A 25,661-nucleotide genomic window follows, 5' to 3' on the forward strand; every position below is an offset into this window, starting at 1 on the left:
AAATAAAAAAGAAAAAAAAAGAAATATGTGAGAACTATATATTTTTTAAATTGCTAGTCTTTTCCTGAAGGACATAAAAGAATAGAGAGAGAAATCATATTCATGGATGACAAGACTTAACATTGTAAAAATATCAGTTCTCCATTAGATTGCTCAGTAATTCAATGTAATCACACCCAACAGAATTCTTACAGGATTTGACATGCTGACTCTAAAATTCACCAGAAGAGAAAATGCACAGGAGTGAGATAGAAAACAATGAAACATGCCCTATTAAATCATGTCATTCCATAACCAGACATGCCCTACCAAAGCAATATCCTAAAGACATAGTAAGTAAAAGTATGGTGTTGGTTCTAGAATAATATATAAGACCAGCAGAAAGAATACAGTGTGTGCATGTGCATGTGTGTGTGTGGTATTCCCATCAGAAATAATATGTTTTTCTTAATGAAAAAGGAAACAAATCTTTCTTTGATCCTACTTCCCTATTAACCACTGCCACATTTTTTTTTTTGCTTCCCTTTTGCAAAACTTCTCCAAAATAGTTGTGTGTTTGCCAAGCCCTGTTTTGCTCCTCCCATTCTCCTTCAGACCCTCCAATCAAGCTTTTGCCTAACTCTACCTGAACAAGTTTCATCAAGGTCACCAAGGACACATGGCAATTCCAGGGCTCAGTTCTCAGTCTTCATCTGAAGTGACTCAGCAGCAGCTTTGAACATTTGACCATCGCTTCCTGGAACTAATTCATACATTTGCCCTCAGGACCCCACCTGTCCTGGTTCTCTTCTACCACCTGGTCCATCCTTCTCGGTTTCTTTTGTCGATTCTCCTCTTCTCCCCAACATCTCTAGGAGGATCTCAGAGCGCAGTCCTTGGGCTTCTTTTTTTTTTTTAATCTACACTCAGTCCTTAGGTGGCCTTATGGCTGGAAATATCACACACATGCTGATAATCCCCAGGTTTATATCTCCTGTCTCCATCTCAGATCTGGCTCCTGAACTCCAGACTCTGATATCCCCCTGCCCACGAGCTGGCTAACAGACACCTCAAAACAAGTATGGCTGCAACTGAACTAAGTACTTCCCATCTCACTCCACCTCGGCTGGCCCCACATCAGTGTCAGGCACGCAAGACAAGACCAGACCAGCCAAGACCTGACTGATCTGACCAGAAAAGATGCAGTGAGCCATTTTTAGGTTCAGTTCATTATTACCTACATAGACAGCAAAAGGAGAAGTAGCCAAAGTTCCCCATGGTTCTAGTTCTGCATATGAAAATGGATGGAAAAGGGGGTGGTGGATCTGTGGTTCTATTCTGGGTAGGAAAGGGGAGGGGCAGGAGAGGAACAAAACAGATCTTTTTTAGTACGTGGGAAACGTGAGAGACTATCTCATGACCGCCTCCAAAAGGAAGCAGCAAGGTGAGCAGGAAACGGCCCCAGAGCAGCTCCTCACCGGCCTCCCATCCTCTGTTCAGAGAGGATCACAGGTATTCTGCCAAGACCCAGACTGCCTGTGCTTCAAGCCTTTGCCTACATGGCCTATATAGATATGTACGAGGTCACCAATGTCGTAGCCCGTTTGCAGGACGGAGGATGAACACAGAACATAAAACACAAACACAGAACACAAAGAAAAACGTGGACACACGTACAGACAGTTGACTCAAGTGATAATACACCAGATCAGTTTTATTTTTATACTCTAAAAAATTAAAGTTAGTTCCTTGTACGTAACCACTCAGGCATGGCACCGATAGCCATAAATTCTGGAATGTGTAGCCTTAGGGAAGCAGATATCCCCTGACTCAGAATTTCAAGGTGGTTGCTCTAGGCACTACGCATATAAAGGACTGAGATTAGCAAGGATGGGCAAGGGGAGCCACAGGGGGCATTTCTCATCCCCAGCTTCTCTTAGGGTGACCCCCTAAGATCTTCGGCTGAAGCCTGGCAGCTGTGCATGGCTTAGGTTGCCCCTCCCTTGAAGGGTCTCACCTGTCATTGACTAACCAGCCATCTTATGGGGTGTATGCAGCAATCACAGGAACAGTATGTTTATCATGTGGCCTCCAGACCCCCAATGCTGTGGGGCGGGGCTGCTCTTGCTACTTGCAGCTCAGGTCCTTTGTTATGCCTCTAGGCAACACCTTTGTTTATCACAGGGAGTCTGTCCAGAACATATTACTTTCAAACACTCTGGGCAGAACACATACATTACTCACTAACTTTAATTCTTAAACTAGGAAAATATATGTCAGTCCCCTACACACCAGGGTGCCGTGGTGGAGCTGTTCCCCTCCATTCATTTGGTCCATGACAACAGCATCCTTCGGTTGTTCACACCAAAAATCATCAGGAACGCCTACATCTCTGCTTTCAAACTTGTCCAAAATAAGACCACTTCTTACCAACTCCACTGTTACCAAAACTGCAAGTCACCAGCATCCTTCCTGGGCAACTGTAATGGCCTCCTTCCATGCCTAATTGCTTCTATACTTGCCTCCCCACAAAGTCAATTTTCAGTACAGCAGCCAGAGGGATCCCTTCAAAATCCAATACAGGCTAGGCGCAGTGGACTCACGCCTAGAATCCTAGCACTCTGGGAGGCTGAAGAGGGTGGATTGCTTGAGCTCAGGAGTCCGAGACCAGCCTGAGCAAGAGTAAGATCCCGTCTCTACTAAAAATAGAAAAAAATTAGCCAGGCAACTAAAAATAGAAACAAAAATTTAGCCAGGCGTGGTGGCTCTCACCTGTAGTTCCAGCTACTTCGGAGGCTGAGGTAGGAGGATCACTTGAGCCCAGGAGTTTGAGGTTGCTGTGAGCTAGGCTGATGCCACGGCACTCTAGCCTGGGCAGAATGAGACTCTGTCCCCCCAAAACAAACAAACACAAAAACAATACATATCATGCCTCTCCTCTGATCAAAATCTTGCAAAGTCTGCTACCTTACTGGGGAGTAAAAGCCAGTCCTTTCCACAACCTGCAAGCTTGCATGACCTGTCATCCCACACCCCCACCCTCACCTCTGTGAGCTCATCTCCTTTTCTTGGAACCCTTGCTCTTTCCACTCCAGCCACAATGGCTTCCTTGCTGTTCCTCAAACATGCCAGGCACGCTTCCATCACACTGGATGTTCCCGCTGACTGGAATATTCTTCCTCCAAATATCTGCAGGGTCACTCTCTAACCTCCTTCAAATTAGTAGGTTTTGCATCAACATGACACTCTGTACTCCACTTCACAAATCTCCTTTGCCATGTTTCTTCTCTCAAATTTTTCTGGCTTTGCTCTCAAGGGAAGGAAGGTATCAGGATCTCTGCATCTGCCACTGTCCCACACAGCACCCAGGATCGTGGTTTCTCTCTTCCCAGTAGAATCTCCCAGACCCAACTCTCCAAATTTCTTTCCCCTGCCTACACAGATAAATTATCTCTGTCTAAACTCCTCCAATTTGCTGACTCACCACATTCAAAGGAACTTGTCACACAGGATCCACCCTCCTGAGAAGGTTCTGGGAAGTACAAATAAGAAAACATCATTTTTTCCATTGCATTGGAGTGCCAAGAAAAGTTCACCTGAATGTCATCTTCAGCCATATTGTTAAACCCTTTGCACTCGCTTGCTTTGTTCTCATTATCCACTCAACATTATCCACACTCGACATCCGAGTGCAAAGGGTTAAGCCTTTAGAGTCTGGGGTCGGACTAAGGGGGTTAAAATCCTAGCTCTATAAGAATGTGACCTTGAGCAAGTTACTCTCTGGACCTCACTATCCTCATCTGGAAAATGGAGGTAATAATAGTACTAACATCTCGGAGCTGGTGTGACAATTAAATGAGGCAATAGATGTCAAAGTGCATGTGTCTTGGGTTGATCAATGGCACAGTGTCAATGAGACACAAAGCCTATATTGTCTTAACGTGTCTGGAAGCATTGGCCGGGCACAGTGGCTCACAACTGTAATCCTAGCACTCTGGGAGGCCAAGCCAGGAGGATCGCTCAAGGTCAGGAGTTGGAGACCAGCCTGAGCAAGAGCAAGACCATGTCTCTACTAAAAATAGAAAGAAATTAGCTGGACAACTAAAACTATATAGAAAAAAAATAGCCAGGCATGATGGTGTGTGCCTGTAGTCCCAGCTACCTGGGAGATTGAAGCAGGAGGATTGCTTGAGCCCAGGAGTTTGAGGTTGCTGTGAGCTAGGCTGATACCATGGCACTCTAGCCCCAGTCACACAGCCAGATTCTATCTAAAAAAAAAATAAAAGTGCCTGGAAGCATTCTAGGCTGCTCTGCCTGCTCCCTCAGTTGTCCAAGCAGGAGACCACTGTTGGGCAGGTCACAAAAACAGTTCGCAGAAAGAGAAACTATCGCAGACTTTGTGGTAGATTTCCACTAAAGGTCACACTAAAAACATGCCTGGCCAATCGTCACTTACAGGGCAAGGACAGCCGTTTCACCGTCCCTAAAATAGTTCCTACTGATTCTGACCCTTGAAAGCAAAGACAGCCATTTCACTGACCCTAAAATAGTTCCTCCTGATTGCCATGCTTGAAAGCAGAAGCAGCTCAGAGTGTGACCCGAGCAGGACAGGGGACAAAGATGCTAATTCCTGAAGTATGTTACTTGTTACTCAATAAATTCCATTTTTTACTTGTTCTGTTGTTTGTCCAAAAAGCCCTAAGTGATATGTTGCTTTAAAAAGTTTTAATAAGGGGCCGGGCGTGGTGGCTCATGCCTGTAATCCTAGCACTCTGGGAGGCCGAGGTGGGCGGATTGCTCAAGGTCAGGAGTTCGAAACCAGCCTGAGCAAGAGCGAGACCCCCTCTCTACTAAAATAGAAAGAAATTAATTGGACAACTAATATATAGAGAAAAAACAAGCTGGGCATGGTGGCGCATGCCTGTAGTCCCAGCTACTCGGGAGGCTGAGGCAGCAGGATTGCTTGAGCCCAGGAGTTTGAGGTTGCTGTGAACTAGGCTGATGCCACCACACTCACTCTACCCTGGGCAACAAAGCGAGACTCTGTCTAAAAAAAAAAAAAAAAAAAAAATTTAATAAGGGTTAAATTAGCAAATGTGTGTGAAAAGCTTAGCACAATGCCTGGCATGTAGGATGTGCCCAATAAATGGTAATTTGTATTGGTTGAGACTAAGGTTCACCTGCTGTAATAAGACCCAAATCAAGGAGATTTAAACCAGACTGTCCTGTTGACAGCCCAAGCACAAGCACTCTGGGAAGGTTACAGAGGCTCTGCAGTGTTGGAGATCCAGGCTCCTTCCAGCAGGTTGCTCTGTCATCCCAAGGGTTTTGTCCTCCCCACCAAGTCTACCCTCTGGCAGGAAGAATAAAAGGAGGCAGTGATGGGCATGCCTCTTCCTTTAAGGGTGTAACCCAAAAGTTACACACATCATTTCCCCTCACATCTCACTGGCCAGTGCTTAGTCACATGATCACACACAATCGCAAGGGAAGCTGGGAAGTGTGGTCTTTATTCTAAAGAGCCATGTGCCTAGCTAAAGGAAGAAGAGGAGAACATACTGGGAGACAAACTAGTTCTCTCTGCCACATTATCATTTATCATTATTCTAAACACCCTCTGGATGAAACATCTTGTACAGTTACTAAGTAACCAGGATCCTTAGGCATCCTTGACCTGACCCTCTATCATTGCCGTCACATTCAGCTTCAGGCCCTCCCTATTCAGGGCTTTATAGACAGAGGTTATTTTGTAGGCAGGGAAAGAGATTGGGAGAGTTGAGTCTGGGAGATTCTACTGGGAAGAGAGAAGCCATGATCCTGGGTGCCATGTGGGACAATGCAAGATGCAGAGATCCTGATACCTTAGGGCAAAGGCTACAGGTATGAGAGTTTTCCTCTGGAAAAGGGTATGTGGCTTAAATAAGATGGAGAAATTAAAGGATATGGAGGCTTCCTGCTTCCACAGGAAGCAACACAGAGGTTAGAGAAAGGGCTGGGGCAGAACCTCCCAGGGGAAGCAGGCATCTCTCACTTCAAGGGGCTCCTCAGCAGTGGAGGGGGACATGGTAAAGCTAAATTCCACCCCTACGGACACCTTATACCCCACCCACTGGGGATCACATGCAAGAGATGGACCCAGCTTGGAGACTAGGGAGATTAGGGGCACTTTCCCACCACCCGTGGGCAGCCAGGCATGTGAGGAACCCCTGCCATCCAGTTCTTTCCTCCCAGGCTCACCCTTGGGGAGCTACAAGCAGAAGAGGGAAGAGGAAAGGAAGGAGAAAGGACACCCTTGTCCCCTCAAAGTCCCTAGAGCCAGAAGTAAACCTTATATGGTGTGATGAATTGGATATATGTCTCTCTTTCCCTTAGGCCATTCATTCAACACATTATTTACCAAGTGCCTACTAGGTGCCAGGTGCTGTTCCAGGCTCTGATGATGCAGATATGAACAAGAGAGGAAGAATCCCCACCTTAGGGACCTTATGTTCTTGGGGGTTAATAAACTATGCCTGACTTGAGAGCAAGGACTGTGTCCTGTTCATAGCTCTGTCCCAGGGCCCTGCACTATATTTGGCTGAAGCTTGGTAAATATTGGTTAGATGAACCACATGAAAGTTTTCATTTTGAATTGATAACTTATGGTTACCTCCCCAGTGTTAACAGAAAGAAAACTCAAACTCTGTAAAATAATTTAAGGAGGTTTACTATGAGCTGAGCACATATGACCATGGCCCAATGGGGAAGTGTGGAGGAGCCACACCCAAGAAGTCTTAAGCAATTGGTCCTGAGGCAGCTGGGTTACAGTTTGGTTTTATACGTTTTAGAGAGACAGGAATTGCAAGTAAAATCATGAATCATGGAATGTGTACATTGGTTTGGCCCAAAAAGATGGGACATCTCAAAACAGGGGGCTTACTAGCTATAGGCAGTTTCAAAGATTATTTGATGTGTAATCTGTTTCTGTTAAAGAAATAAAACTTTGTCTAAAGGCTTGGAATGCATTAAGATGAAAAAGTGTGTTAATCAGAGACAAGCCACACTATATCAACTCAAGTGATCTGTTAAACAAATAGATGGCCTGCAGATGTGATTTAACCTTTGCCCTGCATGGCCTTAGGTCTTGTTAATAATTTAGTACCTTACTGTCATGAAGAGTCTCTTTTGTCTGTCTTATAATCTGTTTTAACATTAATGCTAGTCAATTGTTGTCTAAACTCCAAAAGGGAGGGGGTATAATGAGGTGTGTTTGATCTCCCCTTATCTTTAAGGCCAGGGATTCAGTTTTAAGGTTTTTCTGGGGTCCCTTTGGCCAAAGTTCATTCAGTTGTCAGAAAGACTTAGGATTTTATTTTAGTTGACACCAGCATCCAATTTCATTCTTCCCACAAACTCTTCATTTCCACTTGGAGGACTATGTGGTTTAGGAAAACTGACTTTGTCCACAGCTCTAAGGGTGGACCATGTGAACTACACTCAGCCAAATTTGTATAATCCGTCACTCTGACGTAAGTGAATGGTTCAAGTACGGGCATGTGACCAATAAAAGTCGATCTCCAGACGAAGGTGCTTTTTCTCTTCCTAGGGTAATGTAAAACATGGAACCACTACAGGCATTTTTGCCACTGTGGAGAAAGTCTGTCTGAAGACAAATCAACACATCACAGAAACAGAGTCAGATCCCTCCCAAAAGTGAGGAACTCTGGATTAAACCACATCTAAAGTCCTCTGTACTTCTGGACTTTCCAGTTGCCTGAGTCAATAAATTATTTTCATTGCTTAAATCATTTTGAGTTGAATTTTTTTTATTTGAAATCCAAAGTATCCCAACTAATTCAGAGATATTAAATTTTATATAGTGGAAGAATATCCAAGGTGACATATGACACAGACTCACAGTTTCCAAAAGTCAGTCCAATACAAAATGAAATGTTGGGAAGTGTGTAAATCTCCATGAGGTTTCAAACAGGCCCATAGAAAAAGAAGAGAATATGAGGGAGCTTATCTGAGCACATTGTACAGCTCTTGTTGCCAAATTTAGATAAGAAGAGGCCCTTTGGATGCCTTCTTAAAGTCCTTCAGCATTTCCCTATGACCAATAGTTAAAGGCCAACCTCCTGGCCGGGCGAGGTGGCTCACGCCTGTAATCCTAGCACTCTGGGAGGCTGAGGCAGGCGATTGCTCAAGGTCAGGAGTTCAAAACTAGCCTGAGCAAGAGCGAGACCCCGTCTCTACTATAAATAGAAAAAGATTAATTGGCCAACTAATATATATAGAAAAAATCAGCCGGGCATGGTGGCGCATGCCTGTAGTCCCAGCTACTCAGGAGGCTGAGGCAGCAGGATTGCTTGAGCCCAGGAGTTTGAGGTTGCTGTGAGCTAGGCTAATGCCATGGCACTCACTCTAGCCTGGGCAACAGAGCGAGACTCTGTCTCAAAAAAAAAAAAAAAAAAAAGGCCAACCTTCTTAGCCCTTGACAATTTAGCTCATGACTAACTTTTTAGCATTATTTCCAACTGTTTACAGCCCAAGAACACACATCAGTTGCACCTACCACCTATGTGGTAGCCAGCATCCAAGACGACCCCTTAATGATCTTCCTCTTCTAACATTTGCACTTTGTGTAGTACCCCTTCCACATTGAATCACAGCTGGCAGTGTGACCAACAAAATACAAATGCAGCGAAGGTGTGTGACTTCCCAGGCTAGGTTAGGAAAAGCATTTCAGTTGCTGCCTTGCTCCCTTGGATCATTCTCCCTGGAGGCCAGAGGATGTCGACTGCCATGCTGTGAGGGCACACAAGCAACCTTGTAGAGAGAGCTTCATGGAAAAAACATGAGGCCTTCCACCAACAGCCATGCCAGTGAGCCACCGTGGAAGTGGATCCTGCAACCCTAGTCAAGCCCTCAATGACTGAGGCCCCAGCTGACACCCGACCACAACCTCATGAGAAACACTGAGTCAGAACTGCTCAGTCATGCCACCCCCAAGTTCCTGACCCACAGAACTCATGGGAGGTAGGAAGTGATTACTGTGGTTTTAAGCCACTACGTTTGGGATTATTTGTTATGCAGTTTTGGATAACTAGTACAACCTACCATTGAGCACGTCTCAAATGTCATCCTTCTGCTTCCTTTTGGTATTCTTAGAAACTCCTGTTGGCTCTCCAAGGGACAGCTCTTCTCAGAAGCCTGCCCCGATTTTCCTACTCAGACCCAAACTCTGTTGCCCACAGCTCTATCAGCAGTTCTCACACTGTGATCTTTTTGTTTTTGTTGTTGTCATTTTTAGAGACAGGGTCTCACTGTATCTCCCAGGCTAGATTGTAGTGACACAAACATAGCTCACTGTAACCTCAAACTCCTGGGCTCAAGCGATCGTCCTGTCTCAGCCTCCCAAGCAGCTGGGACTACAGGTGTGCACCACCATGCCCTGCTAATTTTTTTTATTTTATGTAGAGACGGTTATGTTGCCCAGGCTGGTCTCAAACTACTGGCCTCATTTGATCCTCCTGCCTCAGCCTCCCAAAATGCTGGGATTACAGGCATAAGCCCCAGTGCCCAGCCTCACACTGTGATCTTATTGTTTATAAGGTTATTTCTCCCACTACAGCTTATTGAAGGCATTAATTTTGAATCATCCAAATGTATATTCCCAAGATTGAGCATGGTACATGCTATATTAAAAGGAGTTTAGCGAACATTGATACTGGAGAAGCTAAACACTTTCTGTAAAGGAAGTAAAAGTGAGTAAAAGCCTCATTTTTGTGGGGGAAAAGGGGAAATAAGAAACTTAATAGCACTAAAGAGGAAGTTGACAACAATTCAGTTCAGCCTGATTGAGAAATTCAAATGACATGAGATAAAATCACTGGGTCCTTAAATAATGCTGATGAGCTTCTGAATCACCCAGCCCTGGAGTTCCCCTTCTGGTCTCTCTCTGTGATATAAATTGCTCTGGCTGATCTCAAACTCCTGAGCTCAAGCAATCCTCCCACCTTGGCCTTCCAGCTACTCGGGAGGCTGAGGCAAGATCACCGGAGCCCCAGAGTTTGAAGTTGCAGCAAGCTATGATGATTCCACTGCACTCTACCCAGGGCAACAGAGTGAGAGTCTGTCTCGAAAAATAAATAAATACATAAAATCTAAGTGAATTAAAGTTTATTTTCACAGGTGCAGAACAAGATAGGATTAGGATCAGACATTCTTCCACCTACCCAGGGACATCTATAATACACAATTGACGCTTCCTTCACTTCCTTTTTCTCTTCTAACATTTACCTTATCTTATGTAAAACATAGATTTTCCTGAGTCTCACAAGAATGTAACCATTTTGTCTCACTACCCACCCTGCTCCTGCCCTTTTTTCCTTTCTTTCCTAATGCCCTAGCCTCCTTTAAATACTGAAACTCCCACATTCCTCTTTGGAAAACCGGCCGCAAATTTGCTGTGGTTTGTGTTTTTCCTAGATGAATCCTCAACCTTGGCCTAAATCTCGAGATCTTTGCCTCAGTCACTTATTTTGGGTCAACCAAATTAAATTCCTGGAAACCTTTGCTTGCCAAAGGCTCTCATCCCTAGATTTGCTCTGGCTCTTTTACAAAGATGAATAAATGTCAGGGAGATGCTAAGGTGGAGGAAGGTCTCCCAAACAGCATCCTTCTCCTGGACTGATTCAGCATTACTAATGGGAGGACCAAAAAGAGAACAGCATTCTCACATGTGAGCCACTGGTGAACACTAAGGCTGTGTCCCAGTAAAGCCACCGACTTACCAGTGGTAGAATATTCCATGCAGAGACAGAATTCACCTCACAGCCTTGAGCTGGACACTAGTGGAGTTAGACTGAATCAGCTTTGCCACTTCCTTCTTGTGTGGGCGCCAATATCCTCACTGGTTTGAAAAAGAAAACAGCACGATAGCCCCTGCCTAACAGCACCGCTGAGAGTCCGGTCCCATCAGACCTCTCTCTCTCTCTCTCTCTCTCTCTCTCTCTCTCTCTCTCTCTTTCTCTCTCCCTCTCTCTCTCTCTCTCTCAGTCCCCATTCCTCCACCTTGTGGACACTCAGATGGCAGCTGCTCACTCCCCAAAATGGGGAGGCTGCAGAGAAATAGTAAATATAAAGAAAAGCTAAATCACTAGAAATCCCATTAGTGACATGTTTTGGAATTTCATTTGTCTTTTGTGTGTAGAGAATTTTTTTCTCATAATTGCAACTATAGTGGATTTATAGTTTGTTATGATGATTTGTTTGCTCTTAAATCATGAGTGTTTCTTATTCCATTGAAAACTCTCCAACAGGCCGGAAGCGGTGGCTCATGTCTGTAATCCTAGCACTCTGGGAGGCCGAGGCGGGAGGATTGCTGAAGGTCAGGAGTTTGAAACCAGCCTGAGCAAGAGCGAGACCCCGTCTCTACTATAAATAGAAAGAAATTAATTGGACAACTAATACATATAGAAAAAATTAGCTGGGCATGGTGGCGCATGCCTGTAGTCCCAGCCACTTGGGAGGCTGAGGCAGTAGGATTGCTTGAGCTCAGGAGTTTGAGGTTGCTGTGAGCTAGGCTGATGCCACGGCACTCACTCTAGCCTGGGCAACAAAGCGAGACTCTGTCTCAAAAAATAAAACATAAAAATAAATAAAAACTCTCCAACATTATGAGCAGGGCACGGTGGCACGCACCTGCAGTCCCAGCTACTCGGGACCCTGAGGCAGGAGGATTGCTTGAGAGCCCAAGAGTTCGAGGCTGCAGTGAGCATGATTGCAGCACTACACTCCAGCCTGGACAACAGAGAGAAACCTTATCTTTGAAAATAAATAAAATGTTTAAAACATTTTTAAAGAAGAAAAGGAAAGATGTTTACACGGTAAGAGCTGTTTCTATCCATTCATCCAGGCCTTGGGCAACGAAAGGAGGGGGCGGGTTTCCACATTTCCTGGCTCTTGATTTCTCTCCAGAAACACCCAGCCCCACCCCAGCCTTGCTAGATTCTCTGTTTAGTTTCTACTCTGGGGCAAAAGACAGAAAAACAATAGCAACACTTAGGTCGCCTGTGATTACCTTTGCCTTCTGAGGACCTCAGAGTACCTATCACATCCCTGGGAAATGCTTCAGAATTCTCTCAGGATGGGAATTTAAAAATGCCTGTGTGAGAAAGAGAAGCCCAGATTTGGAGAGGGATAGATTCATCTCCAGGCCGGGCACTATCACTCAGTGGCCAGTGGCAACTGCTTAGAGCCTCAGTTTTCTCCGATAAAATGGAGGCATAATTCTGACCGTCCTCTCACCCTCCACGAGGGTCTCTCGAGATCATGGAGGCTAAAGCACTCTGTAAAATGCGAACGCACAACCTATGCAATTGTGCTGGAATCGGGGTGCTGAGTTAGGGTTCCACTTGTAAGCTCCAGTTAGAAATCTTTTGGGGACAAGGAATTTTCCTACCAGGTCCAGCAGCAGGGCTGTTCATACAAAGAGCACGTGCTCAGGACTCAGAGGTTCTGTTCTCAGGGCAGGAGCTCACAGTGCAGAGAGGAGTTGTGTCATCATTCAGACACTTTGAGAGCACAAAAATGCCCCCCCTGCAGATGACACTGAAGCCAGAACCATTCACACTTTCCCTCTATACCACAAGGAAAAGAACTCCATAAACAAAGTTGAAGGACAAGTTGTCAGATCAGGAGAAAATACTTGCATCACAGGTATGTAATAGACAAAAAAACAAGTATGCAGAGTATATAAAGAACAAAAATAACCCATTATTTTAAATGAGCAATATGAACAGGTAATTTTTAGAAGAAGAAATAGAAGTAGTTGATAAATATATGCAATGAGAAATGTGTAAATTAAAATTTCAGGCCAGGAGCAGTGGCTCACACCTGTAATCCTAGCTCTCTGGGAGGCAGAGGCGGGAGGATTGCTCGAGGTCAGGAGTTCGAAACCAGCCTGAGCAAGAGCAAGACCCCGTCTCTACTATACATAGAAAGAAATTAATTGGCCAACTAATATATATAGAAAAAATAGCCGGGCATGGTGGTGCATGCCTGTAGTCCCAGCTACTCAGGAGGCTGAGGCAGCAGTATTGCTTGAGCCCAGGAGTTTGAGGTTGCTGTGAGCTAGGCTGATGCCATGGCACTCACTCTAGCCTAGGCAATAAAGCAAGACTCTGTCTCAAAAAAAAAAATTTTTTTTTCAGAAAACTTTGTGATGCCATTAGTATTTATATCCCATCACATTGGCAAAAAGAAAAAAGAATTTGAGTTTGATACTATTGAGTGCTGGAGATTTAGGGAATCTATATTTTCACATAGTGCCATTTGAAATGCAAATTGATGTAATTTTGATTTAATTAAAGCTGAGGACAAAACATGATCAACACAAAGTCCTACATTCTGAACACAGCTGCTGGCTTCAGCACTTAGCGAGAGAGCGAATTTCCATCCTTATCACCCACCTTGATAGAACAGAAAACGGTGGCGGTTCCCATCCTGCTCCCACAGGGGGCGCCCTGTGCCTCAAAGCAAGTGACGTTGTTTGCTTCAAAAGACCCCTTGTGGAGACTGGAGGTAGCTGCAGGAATGGGAAGGCCCAGATGAAGGCTGATGAAACTTTCTTTTTTTTTTTTTTTTTTTTTTTGGAGACAGAGTCTCGCTTTGTTGCCCAGGCTAGAGTGAGTGCCGTGGCGTCAGCCTAGCTCACAGCAACCTCAAACTCCTGGGCTCGAGTGATCCTTCTGCCTCAGCCTCCCGGGTAGCTGGGACTACAGGCATGTGCCACCATGCCCGGCTAATTTTTTCTATATATATCAGTTGGCCAATTAATTTCTTTCTATTTATAGTAGAGACGGGGTCTCGCTCTTGCTCAGGCTGGTTTTGAACTCCTGACCTTGAGCAATCCGCCCGCCTCGGCCTCCCAAGAGCTAGGATTACAGGCGTGAGCCACAGCGCCCGGCCTCTGATGAAACTTTCTTAGGAGAACCTGAAGCATGTCCCCAGGGGTTTGGAGATCAGTGCCCGCTTCCAACCTGGAGGATTCTTCTGGAGGAGGGACAGGGATGGCCAGAAGCAGCCCTAGATGGCCAGACAAGGAGAGAGATGAAAGCACATCCTTTGGGCCAGGATAGAATATATGAGGCTCCCTAGGCTAAATGAATGCCCACAAAAGGAGCAGGCTCAAGGTGTTGTGATGGCCCCTGCCCGAAACAGCTGCCTGCCTTGGCAAAGGGACCAGGAAGTCAGAGGCTGCAGGAAATGCAACTTCCGGGGGAGTAGCAGGCAGGGCACGGGGCTGAGGACTTGTCAAAGAGGTTGGCCATAGAGCATCCACCTACATCATCTCTGAAGATCCCAACGCCACCTCCCATAAGAGCACAAGACAGGGGTCCCAGATCCTAGCCACACCAATCATGTGTTGCTCTGCCCCTTTTCCTCTGACTACCCTTGGCCTTGAAGGAGCCAGCAGAGAGCAATGGGTAGGGTTCTGGGGAAGGGGGTGGATCACAAAAAAGAGCGAAAGGCAAGATCCCCATTCCTTCTGTACATCAGGTCACTTTAAATTGGGTGTGATGTGAAATTTTGAATTATGCTGGACTTTTTTCATACCTGAAAACGAGATTGTCTTTATAGCTGAAAATGACCTAAAAGCTATGCAATCCTCCAGAACATGGCTGAAATCAGTGATAAAAGAAGGAGTTTCCTTTGGTAACTCTTCATGTCCAACCACTCTAAAGAACTGGTATCACTATTAAAATTTTAAAGGTGCAAACCCTAGGACACAGAAATTCCACCACTCAGTACCCCCCCACAGAGAAATCCTTGCACATGTACACACACAGGTATGTACAAGGATATTCGTTGCAGCAGTGTTTGCAATCATAAAAATTAGAAACAACTGGTCTCAGCGGCGTGTGCCTGTAGTCCCAGCTACTCGGGAGGCTGAGGCAGGAGGATCACTTGAGTCCAGGAATTCTGGGCTGTAGTGCGCTATGCCAATCGGGTGTCTGCACTAAGTTTGGCATCAATATGGTGACCTCCCAGGAATGGGGGACCACCAGGTTGCCTGAGGAATGGTGAACCGGCCCAGGTTGGAAAAATTGGAAACAAATGCCAATTAATTGGGAAATTATTAAATAAGCAATGACATATCCATGCAGTGAAGTACTACACAGCCGTTAAAAAGGAAAAGACACACTCTATGTGGTAACAGATCTCTTGACTACATGGCTGAGTGAAGAAAGCACGTTGCAGAATATGTAAAATAACATACTCACGTAGAGTATGACATCATTTATGCAAGAAAAAAATACAATATTATATATTTTCTGTGGGACATATATATAAATATATACGGAAAGTCCTGGAAAACTATTCACTAAACTGACAACCAGGATTACTTTTGATGAGGAAGGAAGAGAAATAATCATTATTGGGGGGTATGGTCAAAGAGAACTTTCCCCTTATCTGTTATAAGGTGTAAGATATTGTTAAGTGCAGACACACCTCGTTTTATTGCACTTTGCTTTATTGCACTTCACAGATGTTGCATTTCTACAAACTGAAGGTTTGCTGCAACCCTAAGTTGAACAAGTCTATTGGCACCATTTTTCCAACAGCATGTGTCTCTGTGTCACAGTTTGGAAATTCTCACAATATTTCACACTTTTTGATTATTATTATTATATATGTCATGTAACCTGTGATCGATGATCTTTGATGTTACTAGTGTAATTGTTTTGGGAGGCCACAAACCATGCCCACATAAGATGGTGAACTTAATTGATAAATGTTGTGTGTGATCTGACTGCTCCACTGACCAACTGTTCCCCCAAGTCCCTCCTCCTCGAGCTTCATATTCCCTGAGACACGACAATATTGAAATTAGGCCAATTACTAACCCTACAATGGCCTCTAAGTGTTCAAGTGAAAGGAAGAGTCACATGTCTCTCACTTTAAATCAAAAGCCAAGAAATGATTAAACTTAGTGAGAAAGGCATATTGAAAGCCAAGATAAGGCCGGGCGTGGTGGCTCACACCTGTAATCCTAGCACTCTGGGAGGCCGGGGTGGGCGGATTGCTCGAGGTCAGGAGTTCAAAACCAGCCTGAGCAACAGCGAGACCCCGTCTCTACTATAAATAGAAAGAAATTAATTGGACAAGTATTATATATAGAAAAAACAAGCTGGGCATGGTGGCGCATGCCTGTAGTCCCAGCTACTCGGGAGGCTGAGGCAGTAGGATTGCTTGAGCCCAGGAGTTTGAGGTTACTATGAGCTAGGCTGACGCCACAGCACTCAATCTAGCCTGGGCAACAAAGCGAGACTCTGTCTCAAAAAAAAAAAAAAAAGAAAGCCAAGATAAGTTGAAAGTTAGCCAAATTATAAATGCAAAGAAAAAGTTCTTCAAGGAAATTAAAAGTGCTGCTACTCTAGTGAACACATGACTGACAAGAAAGCAAAACAGCCTTATTGCTGATATGGTGAAAGTGTGAATGATTTGGATAGATCAAAGAGCTACCACATTCCCTTAAGCCAAAGCCTAATCCAGACCAGGCTCTAACTCCCTTCAATTCCATGAAGGTTGAGGGAGGTGAGGAAGCTCCAGAAGCAAAGTTTGAAGCTAGCAGAGGCTGGTTCCTGAGGTTTAAGGAAAGAAGAGGTCTCTGTAACCTAGAAGTGTAAGGCGAGGCCAGGCGAGGTGGCTCACACCTATAATCCTAGCACTGTCAGAGGCCAAGGCAGGAGGATTGCTTGAGGCCAGGAGTTCCAGACCAGGCTGAGCAAGAGTGAGACCCCATCTCTACAAAAAATAGAAAAATTAGCCAGGTATGGTGGCTCGTGCCTACAGTCCCAGTTACTAGGGAGGCTGAGGCAGGAGGATTGCCTGAGCCCAGGAGTTTGAGGTTTCAGTGAGCTATGATTAAGCCACTGCACTCCAGCCTGAGTAACAAAGCGAGACCTTGACTCTAAAAAAAAAATAAAATAAAGTAAAATTTAAAAAGAAAGATTACATGGGCCAAGACTGAAAGCTAAGAGGGCAATTAGGAGGCTACTGCCCAGCAATACGGCATTTGTCTCTTCATGCCGATTTAATGAGGAAGGAGTCAGAATATAATAGTTTTTATTAATGGGATTGGATTTAACAACCAAACAATCCTTTTATTTTATAGTTTTATTTCCTAGCATGAAAGAGCTTCCAAAATGAATCCTCTCTTCTATCTCCCAAAGCCAGGGCCCAACAGACACTTCCCTGGGGGACACACTCAGGGGTCCCCTCCTGGGCCAGATCTTTAGGCCTCTCTTACCCCACCTACAACCTTCCTTTCACTGTTTTAGTCCCAAACCCACCGTCCCCCAAGGAAACCCCACACTGGTAGCAGCTGCCAGGGGCCGCCTGCCTGAAGGTTTGCCCTCCAGGGAAGAGGGACTCTCACTCTGGGCCTCAGTGGTTACTCCAGCGCCCAAGAAATGGGCCTTTGAGCTAAAACCAAAGAAGGGATGAACCAGCGAATGATCAGGGAGGTCCCAGCTGGGAGATCTAGTGGAGCCTTCTGCTCCCCACAAGCAGCAGGGCCCAGAGTGGGGTTCGCATCAGGCTCTTTCTCTTGGTTGGCAACTTGGGGGATTTCCTCAGTGTTCAAGACACTCAGTAAACAATGTTCCAGAAGCAAAAGGAAATAAGTTGAGAGTTGGTTTATTCACCCAGCACAGGCTTTGGCAGTTTTTAAATGTCTGTTGAGAGGAAGAGCATATTGGATCTATGTATGCTGCGACTACCCTGAAAGCTGAGTAAAGCAATGGGGAGCTCTAGGTCGCCAGTCCTCCCTCGTGATACCCCTGTGACCAGCAGCATCCGCATCACTGGGAGCGTGTTAGAAATGCACGCTTTTTACCTGGCCCAGACCTACTGAATGAGAAACTCAGCCATCTATGATTTTAAAAGGTGATTTTGATGCAAGCTCAAGTCAGAGAACCATGAAGAGGAAGGCCCCTGCCCCAAGGCCTCCAGGAGAGCGGCTGCAGGGCCCTCACGCTACAAACTCCTCCCCCATCCTCCCTGAACCTGGCCCTGGCCCTCCCCCCTCAACCTCAGTTTCTCCCTGGAACCCTCCAGCCTCCTGGTTCGCAGACTCACATTTCCTCACTGACCTGTCTTCAGATCCCCCTTCCCCATCAGATCCTGTTCCCCACGTCACCCCAGCCCCTCCCCAAAGGGTTGTCCTTGCCAAGCCCCCCACATCTCAGAACTCTGGGGGACCCCCGTCCCCAGCCCTCTAGGCCCTGTCTTCAGCCCTGGCAACCTCCCCCCACCCGGCTCCCTCCTGGCCTGACGCAGCCCCTGCCCCGCACGGCTCAGGCCTCCTCGCCGTCGGGCCCCACGAGCACCAGCGGCTGAGCGTTCTTGCCCTTATCGTGCCAGCACACGTCGAAGAAGGGGTACACCGGCCCGGGCAGTCGCTCGTGGAAGGCAAAGAGCAACACCAGCGCGTCGGCGTCGCTGGCGTCGTAGAAAGAGAACACGCCGTCGCGGAAGCTCAGGTAGAGGCCGATGCGGGACGGCCGCTTGTCGGGGGCGCGCAGCGCGCGCGGCTCCTTGGCCTCGACGTGCGCCTCCAGGGTCTTGCCGTCGCGCAGCCCGAGCAGCCAGAGCCCCTGCGAGGGCACCGCGTGCAGCCGGCCGCGGCGGGGCGCCTCCGCCGTGATCACGCCGAGCGCCCAGCGTGGCTTGTCGCCCACCTCCACCTCCCAGTAGTGCTCGCCCTCGGAGAGCAGCTGATGCGCCACCACCGCCACCGCCTTGTCGAACTGGCGCGGGTCCTCTCCGGCCGGCGGCGCCTTCTGCTCCGAGCACTCCGCGCGGCGGCCCGAGGGAGACAGGACCAGGCTGGGATGCGCCGAGCTCGGGTCAAAGGTCAGCTCCTCCAGCGCTGCCAGAGAGACAGGGGTGAGGCCCCTGCGTCTCTGCCTCCCTCGAGCCTTTCCCCAACCAACTTGAGGGCCATCTTGGCCTCCTCTATTCCTCCCAGCACCTCTGTGAGGTGAAGCCCCCTCCCAGTTTCCGTTTGCTCAGCCGTAGCACGAGGCCATGACCGCCTGCCTCCAGGGCTGCCGGCAGGACTACATTGATACGAAGCCCGTGACTCACCATCTGAGGCCCAGAAAAGGCCCAAGGCCCAATGTCAGAAAGCCTGGCCCTCAAGCAGTCTTGACTCAGTCTCTGGGCCTCAGTTTCCGCTTGAATAAAATGGGGGTCTCTCCATCCCCACCTCCCCAGGCGATAAGGGCCACACCAGCCGTGTGTAAGTCCCGGAGCTCTGTAACTATAGCAGCTCAATGCGCTCCAGCTCTTGGGAGAGGAGGCTGAGCCCTTGGGCCTCCCCAGCCACAGGGCACCAGCGTCAGTGTCTGCCCCAGGCCAGTCCCCAGGGTTTGAAGAGCTCTGCAGATCCTCAGGCCCCAAAGAGCAAGACTTATCATCTCCACTGTCTAGAGAGGGGCAGGGCGAGGCCCAGGATCACACGGGGAGGCAGTGGCTCAAACCCAGACCCCAGCCTCCCATGCTGCCAGCAGCAGCAGCAGCAGCAGCACCCTCCGAGTCGGTCACCCACTGTTAATCCTGTGCCCTCGAAGGTTTTCCTCCCAACACAGGTTAGCGAGCTGCAGGGCGAGGGTTGGAACCCCAGAGGTGAAGGGGCAATGGGATGACTTTCCCAGTTGGGATTGGGAGGCCTCCCTACGTGTGGCTGGGGCCTGCCATCAACCCCACAGTTACACACACAAGCCCAGAGTCAGCCCTCCTAGTACCTGGCATCAGAGCCCGGAACATCTTCCTCCACACCTGGAATTTGAAGTCATCTGAGATGATGGGCAGCTGGATGTCCAGACGGGCGGGCGGTGGTGACTCTGCCAGGATCTTCTGCAGCCTGGGGGTGGGAGGGGGGCTCTGTGAGGAGAGAGGGTAGTACCCCAAGGACAGGAGAACAGGGGCTAGGGGGGAGGATGCCAGGATCTCCCCACATCACACCCCTACTTAAAACTTCCTCTGGAGTTTCAGTTTGGGAAGATGAAAAGTTCTGGAGATGGACAGTGGTGGTGGTCACACGTGAATGTACTTAATGCCATTGAACTTAAAATGTACAACTAAAAATGCTTAAAATGGTTAACTTTGTGTTCTCTGTGTTTTACCACAGGGTTTTTAAAAAATCCCTCTGGGCCCGGTGTGGTGGCTCACACCTGTAATCCTAGCACTCTGGGAGGCCGAGGCGGGCGGATTGCTCAAGGTCAGTAGTTCAAAACGAGCCTGAGCAAGAGCGAGACCCCCGTCTCTACTATAAATAGAAAGAAATTAATTGGACAACTAATATATATAGAAAAAATTAGCTGGGCATGATGGCGCATGCCTGTAGTCCCAGCTACTCAGGAGGCTGAGGCAGCAGGATTGCTTGAGCCCAGGAGTTTGAGGTTGCTATGACCTAGGCTGACGCCATGGCACTCACTCTAGCCTGGGCAACAAAGCAAGACTCTGTCTCAAAAAAAAAATCCCTCTGTTGGGATAAGGTCCAAGCTCCTCGGCCCTCCCAGCCTGCCCCACCTCCCATACCAGCCTCACCTTCTCTTCTCCTGCAGCCTCGGCCCTTCTTCCTGCCCACAGTGCTCTTCTCTCAACTCTACCTAGCCAGCTCCTCGTCATTCCTCCAGGGCTCAGCTCAAATGCCCATTCCCCTGGGGACCCTTCCCTGGCCAGCCCTTTCCCTCCACAGCCGCACCGAGCACACAATGATGCCTGCGTCCCTGCCCACGTCTGTCTCACAGCGCCAGTCTAGGAGGTCCCAGGGGGGCAAGGACCAGTGTACAACACTGTGCCCAAGCAGGGAGATGGCAGTGGACAGAGCTGGGGGTGTGCAGGCACATTGTGAGTAGGGGAGAGCCAGCTGGTGTCGCTAGAAGACCAGGGCACATTGGGCAAAGGGGCAGGGCCAGGTTTATCTCACCTGCTGGTCACCAGGCAGTATTTCTAGAGAAAGAAAAAGAGAAAATGGAGGTGAGGCAGGGAAAGGGACACGGGGGATTACTGAGGGTGGAGCAGACAACCAGAAATGCTGAGTGTGGGCTCAGGAAGAATCAGAAAAGCCAAAAACCCGGAATTTGAGCCCTCCCCTAGCCCTTTACCTATATATGGATTAGAAAAATGTACTCTCTCCCCAAGAAACTCCAACTCCACCTGCTCAAAGATTGTCCTAATAAATATGCATACCTACAATGTCTGTGATATGAATGGTGCCCACCTAATACAGTGTCCTTGTGCAGTGCCCAACCTAAACAACTATACGGCAGTCCTGAGGCCCACCTCTCCTGGATGTGTGACCCCAGCTGCTCTCGGCCTTCTCTTGGCCACAGACTCCTGTCTGACAATGGGATGAGGTCTCTGGGCTTGAGCTATGGCCGAAGGGTGGAGGATAGGTCATTCGGTGCTCACCATGAGGAACTCAGTCTGTGGCTTGTCGGCCACCTCCTCCAGCACCTTTTCCATCTGCCGCAGCTGCTCCAGGTAAGAATTCAGGCCCCCCAGTTCCCGCTTCAAGGCAACCCCTGCCTCATTCCGCACGCGTTCTGCCTCGCGGTCCAAAGAGCCCTCCAGCGCGGCCAGGAACACCCGCATCTTGCCCAGCTGCTCCCCCACGGCTCCCCGGAACTGGCGTACTGTCTCCTGCAGGGAGCAGGGGGAAGGGGACAAACAGACAAAAGTACTTTACGCATGTTCCTAAACTTAAAAAAATAAAATAAAATAAAAAAATAAAAAATAAAAAAAAAAAACAAAAGTACTTGGCTGGGGACCCCCTACCTGCCCACCCGCCCCAGACCCCAGGCTCCAGCATGCTGAGCTCCTCACCTCCACCTCCACAAGCTGATGCTCCAGCACGGCCACGCTCTTCTCCTTGCGCATGCACGCCTCCTGCAGCTGCAGCTTCTGCTGGGGCAGCTGCGTCTGGGGGGCAGAGCACGGAGAAGTCATGGGGATGCCGCCCCCCTGCCAGACCCACACCTCCCACGCTAAACCTGCACTCTGCAGCTCAGCCTCAGTGTCAGGCCCTCCTGCAGCCATCTTCCCATCCCCAAACCCAGTGCGTGCCTCTAGGCCCTGGCCAGTACTGCTCCTGAGCCTGGTGCCTTCCCCTACCGTTGTCCACTCAGTTAACCCCTCCTGGCCTGGCCTTCCCTGAACCCATCCCCTCAGCAGTCAGGCCCCCAGCACAGGTCTTTTTGTGGAGGACAAGCACAAATATGGTTTGGTCTCCCCTACCAGACAGGCAGGTAGATAGCTTGGTACACAGCGGTTTTCAGGGGATGAGCGGGGGACGTGTGAGAGTAGAAATGCAGCCTCCTCCTACTCCTGGGCTTCACCCCTTACTTAAAAGCAGAACACCAGCCTCAGTCATTCTGTCCCCCAGTCAGCCTCCCCACCCACCCATGGCCTCTGGGGGCAGGCGATATAATAAAAGTGCATTGCATCCAACGACCAAACACATCTGTGGCTGGATCCCACCCAAGGCCTGTCAGTTTGTGATTCCTGAAATGCAAGTACAGGGGAGTTCCTAATAGCTCCTGCCAAAGCCACTTCTTTGCCGGGAAATGCATGGCCCTAGAATCAGACAGCTCCATTCCTGTCGCCATGGGTTCCAACCTCAGTTTCCTCCTCTACAGAAGGGGAACAGCAATCTCAGCCTCAACAAATTGGCACGTCCCCCCACACACACACACTCCTGCAGGGGAAACGAGGGGACGCCCTGGTGGTGTTTGCAGAGGACTCCCAGCCTAGCAGGAGCCTCAGAGTTGGACCTTGGGCTCGCCTGGCGGGCTGCCAGATCAGTCTCCTCCGCGGGTCGCCCTCCGGAGCCCCTGGGGCCGCCGGACCGGTGGCTCACAGCAGCGGAGCCCTCGGAGGTTCAGAGGTGGCGGGGCGAGCTATGGGAGGGAAGAAGCGCGACGCCGTCCTGGGGGCGCTGGAGAACCTGACAGCGGATGAGCTCGAGAAGCTCAAGGCGAAGCTGGGGCGGTGCAGCTGCGCCAGGGCTTTCAGAACATCCGGCGGGGGCGCTCGGGCCGCGTGAGTCCACAGCGCCCGCGGGTCCCATTCGACCACTCTGAGTCCGGTACTTGGGCGCCGGACCCACCCAGTCTTCCTCGCCAAGGACTCAGGTCCCTCCCAGAGCCTTCCTGTCCCCTTGTCCTTCAGGCTCCTTCCTGGGGTCTCCCCTTCAGACCTCTGGCCAGTGCTTGCCTGTGATTTAGGGCTGGGCTGACGCGGCCCCTGGCGGGCTGTATCTCGCCCCCCCTTCAAGGCTCCTGGGACGCCTGCCGCCCTGTTCCATTGCACGGGTTCTGTTCTCCGCAGGTAAGACGGGCGAGGTTGGGAGTTCTAACGCCATCAGCGGAGGTGAGCCTGGGCAGGGAGGGCTCCCTGGAGGAGGCGGTTCCTGCCCTGGGTGAGGAGACTACCAGCCAGGAGTGGGCCAGACAGAGCACGGCAGGAGAGGTAGGGACTGTGAGGCTGGGTCCCTGGGGAAGTCTGAGAGCCTCCAATACCTCCCCCTCTGGGAGACTGGGGGCCAAGGAGAGAAGCGGCGCAACGCTAATGAAGCCCGCGCTGCACGCACCTGTCTCAGAGGACAACAGCTGCGGCCCCACCGCGGGAACCGAGGACCCTCCACGCCGCCAGACCCCGCCTCCTCCCTCCCCTACTCCTGTCGTTATATTGTTCCACAGCCCAATAAATACTTCATGGCAGACCTTCCTGGGGCTGTGTGGACACATATCCGCCTGTAGCCACATGCGTGTGATTTGCCACACGCATGACATGTGCTAGCTAGCCAGTGTGTGCCAGCGTCTCCATTCGCCTATGTCTGAGTGTGAGTGTCTTTGCTGGGCGCCCATGGCCATCGCAAACCTCGGGGCGCGCACAACTGTGTGTGGGCTCCCCAGGCCTTCAGGACCTCCAGTTCTAACCAGAAAAACAGCCTGGACTGGGGTCTCGGTGCCACCCTGGGCCTGAACGCAGCAGAGGAGCTGGCCCCCGCGTGCCTAGCCCTTCCCGCCTCCGGTTCCATCAAGCCCGCGCCAGGTCGGCAGCTTGGGCGGCGCGCGGGCCTCAGCTGAGCAGCTGTGCACAACCCGACAGCTCCGCCACGCCCGGTGGCCACGCTGGGCGCGACGCCCCTAGTCTTACATGGGCCTGTGCCGCGCAGACGAGCCCGCTCGACCCGCCCGCCCAGTCCCGGTGGGCCGCGGGCGCTGAGTCAGTTCTGTTCCCGCCAGGCTCCGCCCCCTGACCGTCAGACTCCGCCCCGTGGCTCCGCCCCCCACATCTCTGCGCCGCAGGGGCTGAGCACCCGAAGTCTAGGTTTGCGTGACGCCGCCCCCTCCAGGACCCGAGCACGCGTGGCTCTTCCGGGCTTCCCTCTAGGCCAGGCTCCGCCTTCAGCTCCTCAGAACCCCGCTCCCTGGCTGCCTCGTCCCGCACCCTTTCCCGCAACTCCAAGTGCCGTGGGGCTCTAGAGCTCAGAATCCAAGTTAGTGCAGCGACCTCACGATTGGCCGGGCCCCGCCCCGCCCCGCCCAACAATCCCTCCGGACCCCGACCCTCGCCGGGTCCCCCACCTTGAGGCGCGCGTGGGCCTCGGCGGCGGGCAGCAGGCGGTGGCCACGGTGCGAACCGAGCGAGGCGCACACGCCGCACACGAGCGCGCGGTCCTGCTCGCAGTAGATGCTCAGCGGGTCTAGGTGCTCCTCGCAGTGGCCCTGTGGCACCTGAGCCAGCCCCTCCACCAGGCGCGACAGCTGCAGGTTGGTGCTGAGTGCCTGAGGCCGCGTGGGTGCCTGGCAGCTGGGGCAGGGGACAGTGCCGTCCGCTGCTGGCTCCCCTGCCACGCGACCAAGGCAGGCACGGCAGAAACTGTGGCCACACTCAGCCGTCACAGGCGCGTCGAACAGCTGCAGGCACAGCGGGCAGGACAGCTCCTGGTGCAGGAGGCCGGGCGCAGCCGACATAGCGGGCCTGGGTGGAGGAGGAATTGGTCAGGGAAGCCGAGCGGTGCCGCCCCAACCCCAGCCTATAAAGACCTCACATCCCATAGTGGAAGGGACTCTGGCTCTGGCCAAGCAGAAGGGAAACTCAGTCTCAGGCCCAAGGGCAGCCTCAACTACAGTTCTTAGCCCCAGCCCCCAAAATATGCCCTATCAGGGCCCTTGTCAATTCCAGTCTAAACACAAGCCCAGGTTCCAAACAGTCTTACTCGCAGTCTTTGCCCCTGTGTTAGCCCCAGGCCTCAGCCTCTGACCCAGGCCTTGGCCTCAGCTCCAGCCCCAAATTCTCCAGAGCCCCCACCCCCAGCCCTCCTCCCACCCACCTCTCCAGGCTCCCCAGCCCACCCTCCGCCATATCTCCAGCCCATAGGACTCACAAGTCTGTTGGAGATCTGAGGCCAAAAGAGAGTCCCAGGAGGACCAGTTGGGTCAGGCCTACCGTGGAGCAGTCAGAGCGATGTACAAAGACAAGGCCTAACCGTGGAGCGGTCAGAGCCGTGTACAAAGACAAGCAACAAGCTCAGAGGAATGACAGGAGACTCAGGAGCAGCTGGCAGCGGACACCATGCATGATGGGCACACAGCAAGTGGACAGACCTCCCAGGA

The 25,661-nt window shown here is 50.1% G+C and overlaps 1 protein-coding gene across 1 annotated transcript; it reads right to left on the reverse strand.

Annotated features, from left to right (window-relative positions):
- Positions 1-18,273: 18,273 nt before the first annotated feature.
- Positions 18,274-25,661, reverse strand: TRIM72 (tripartite motif containing 72). Its single transcript, XM_012764133.3, has 7 exons — positions 25,433-25,661; positions 24,630-25,026; positions 21,865-21,960; positions 21,451-21,681; positions 20,966-20,988; positions 19,779-19,897; positions 18,274-18,901 (listed from the first exon to the last, which is right to left on the reverse strand). The coding sequence occupies exons 2-7, from the start codon at positions 25,017-25,019 to the stop codon at positions 18,327-18,329; spliced, it is 1,434 nt and encodes a 477-aa protein (XP_012619587.2). The 5' UTR covers positions 25,020-25,026; positions 25,433-25,661; the 3' UTR covers positions 18,274-18,326.

This window comes from Microcebus murinus, chromosome 19 (assembly GCF_040939455.1).
Source record: "Microcebus murinus isolate Inina chromosome 19, M.murinus_Inina_mat1.0, whole genome shotgun sequence".
Classification (NCBI taxonomy): domain Eukaryota; kingdom Metazoa; phylum Chordata; class Mammalia; order Primates; family Cheirogaleidae; genus Microcebus; species Microcebus murinus.

What these genes read in the sequence shown, in the direction of transcription:
- TRIM72 (XM_012764133.3), bottom strand. Translation starts at nt 25,019, where the DNA reads ATGTCGGCTGCGCCCGGCCTCCTGCACCAGGAGCTGTCCTGCCCGCTG. An exon ending in AGGCCCACGCGCGCCTCAAG is followed by an intron (nt 21,961 to 24,629) that starts GTGGGGGACCCG and finishes TCTGCCCCCCAG; the next exon opens with ACGCAGCTGCCCCAGCAGAA. An exon ending in GTTCCGGGCTCTGATGCCAG is followed by an intron (nt 18,902 to 19,778) that starts GTACTAGGAGGG and finishes TCTCTCTGGCAG; the next exon opens with CGCTGGAGGAGCTGACCTTT.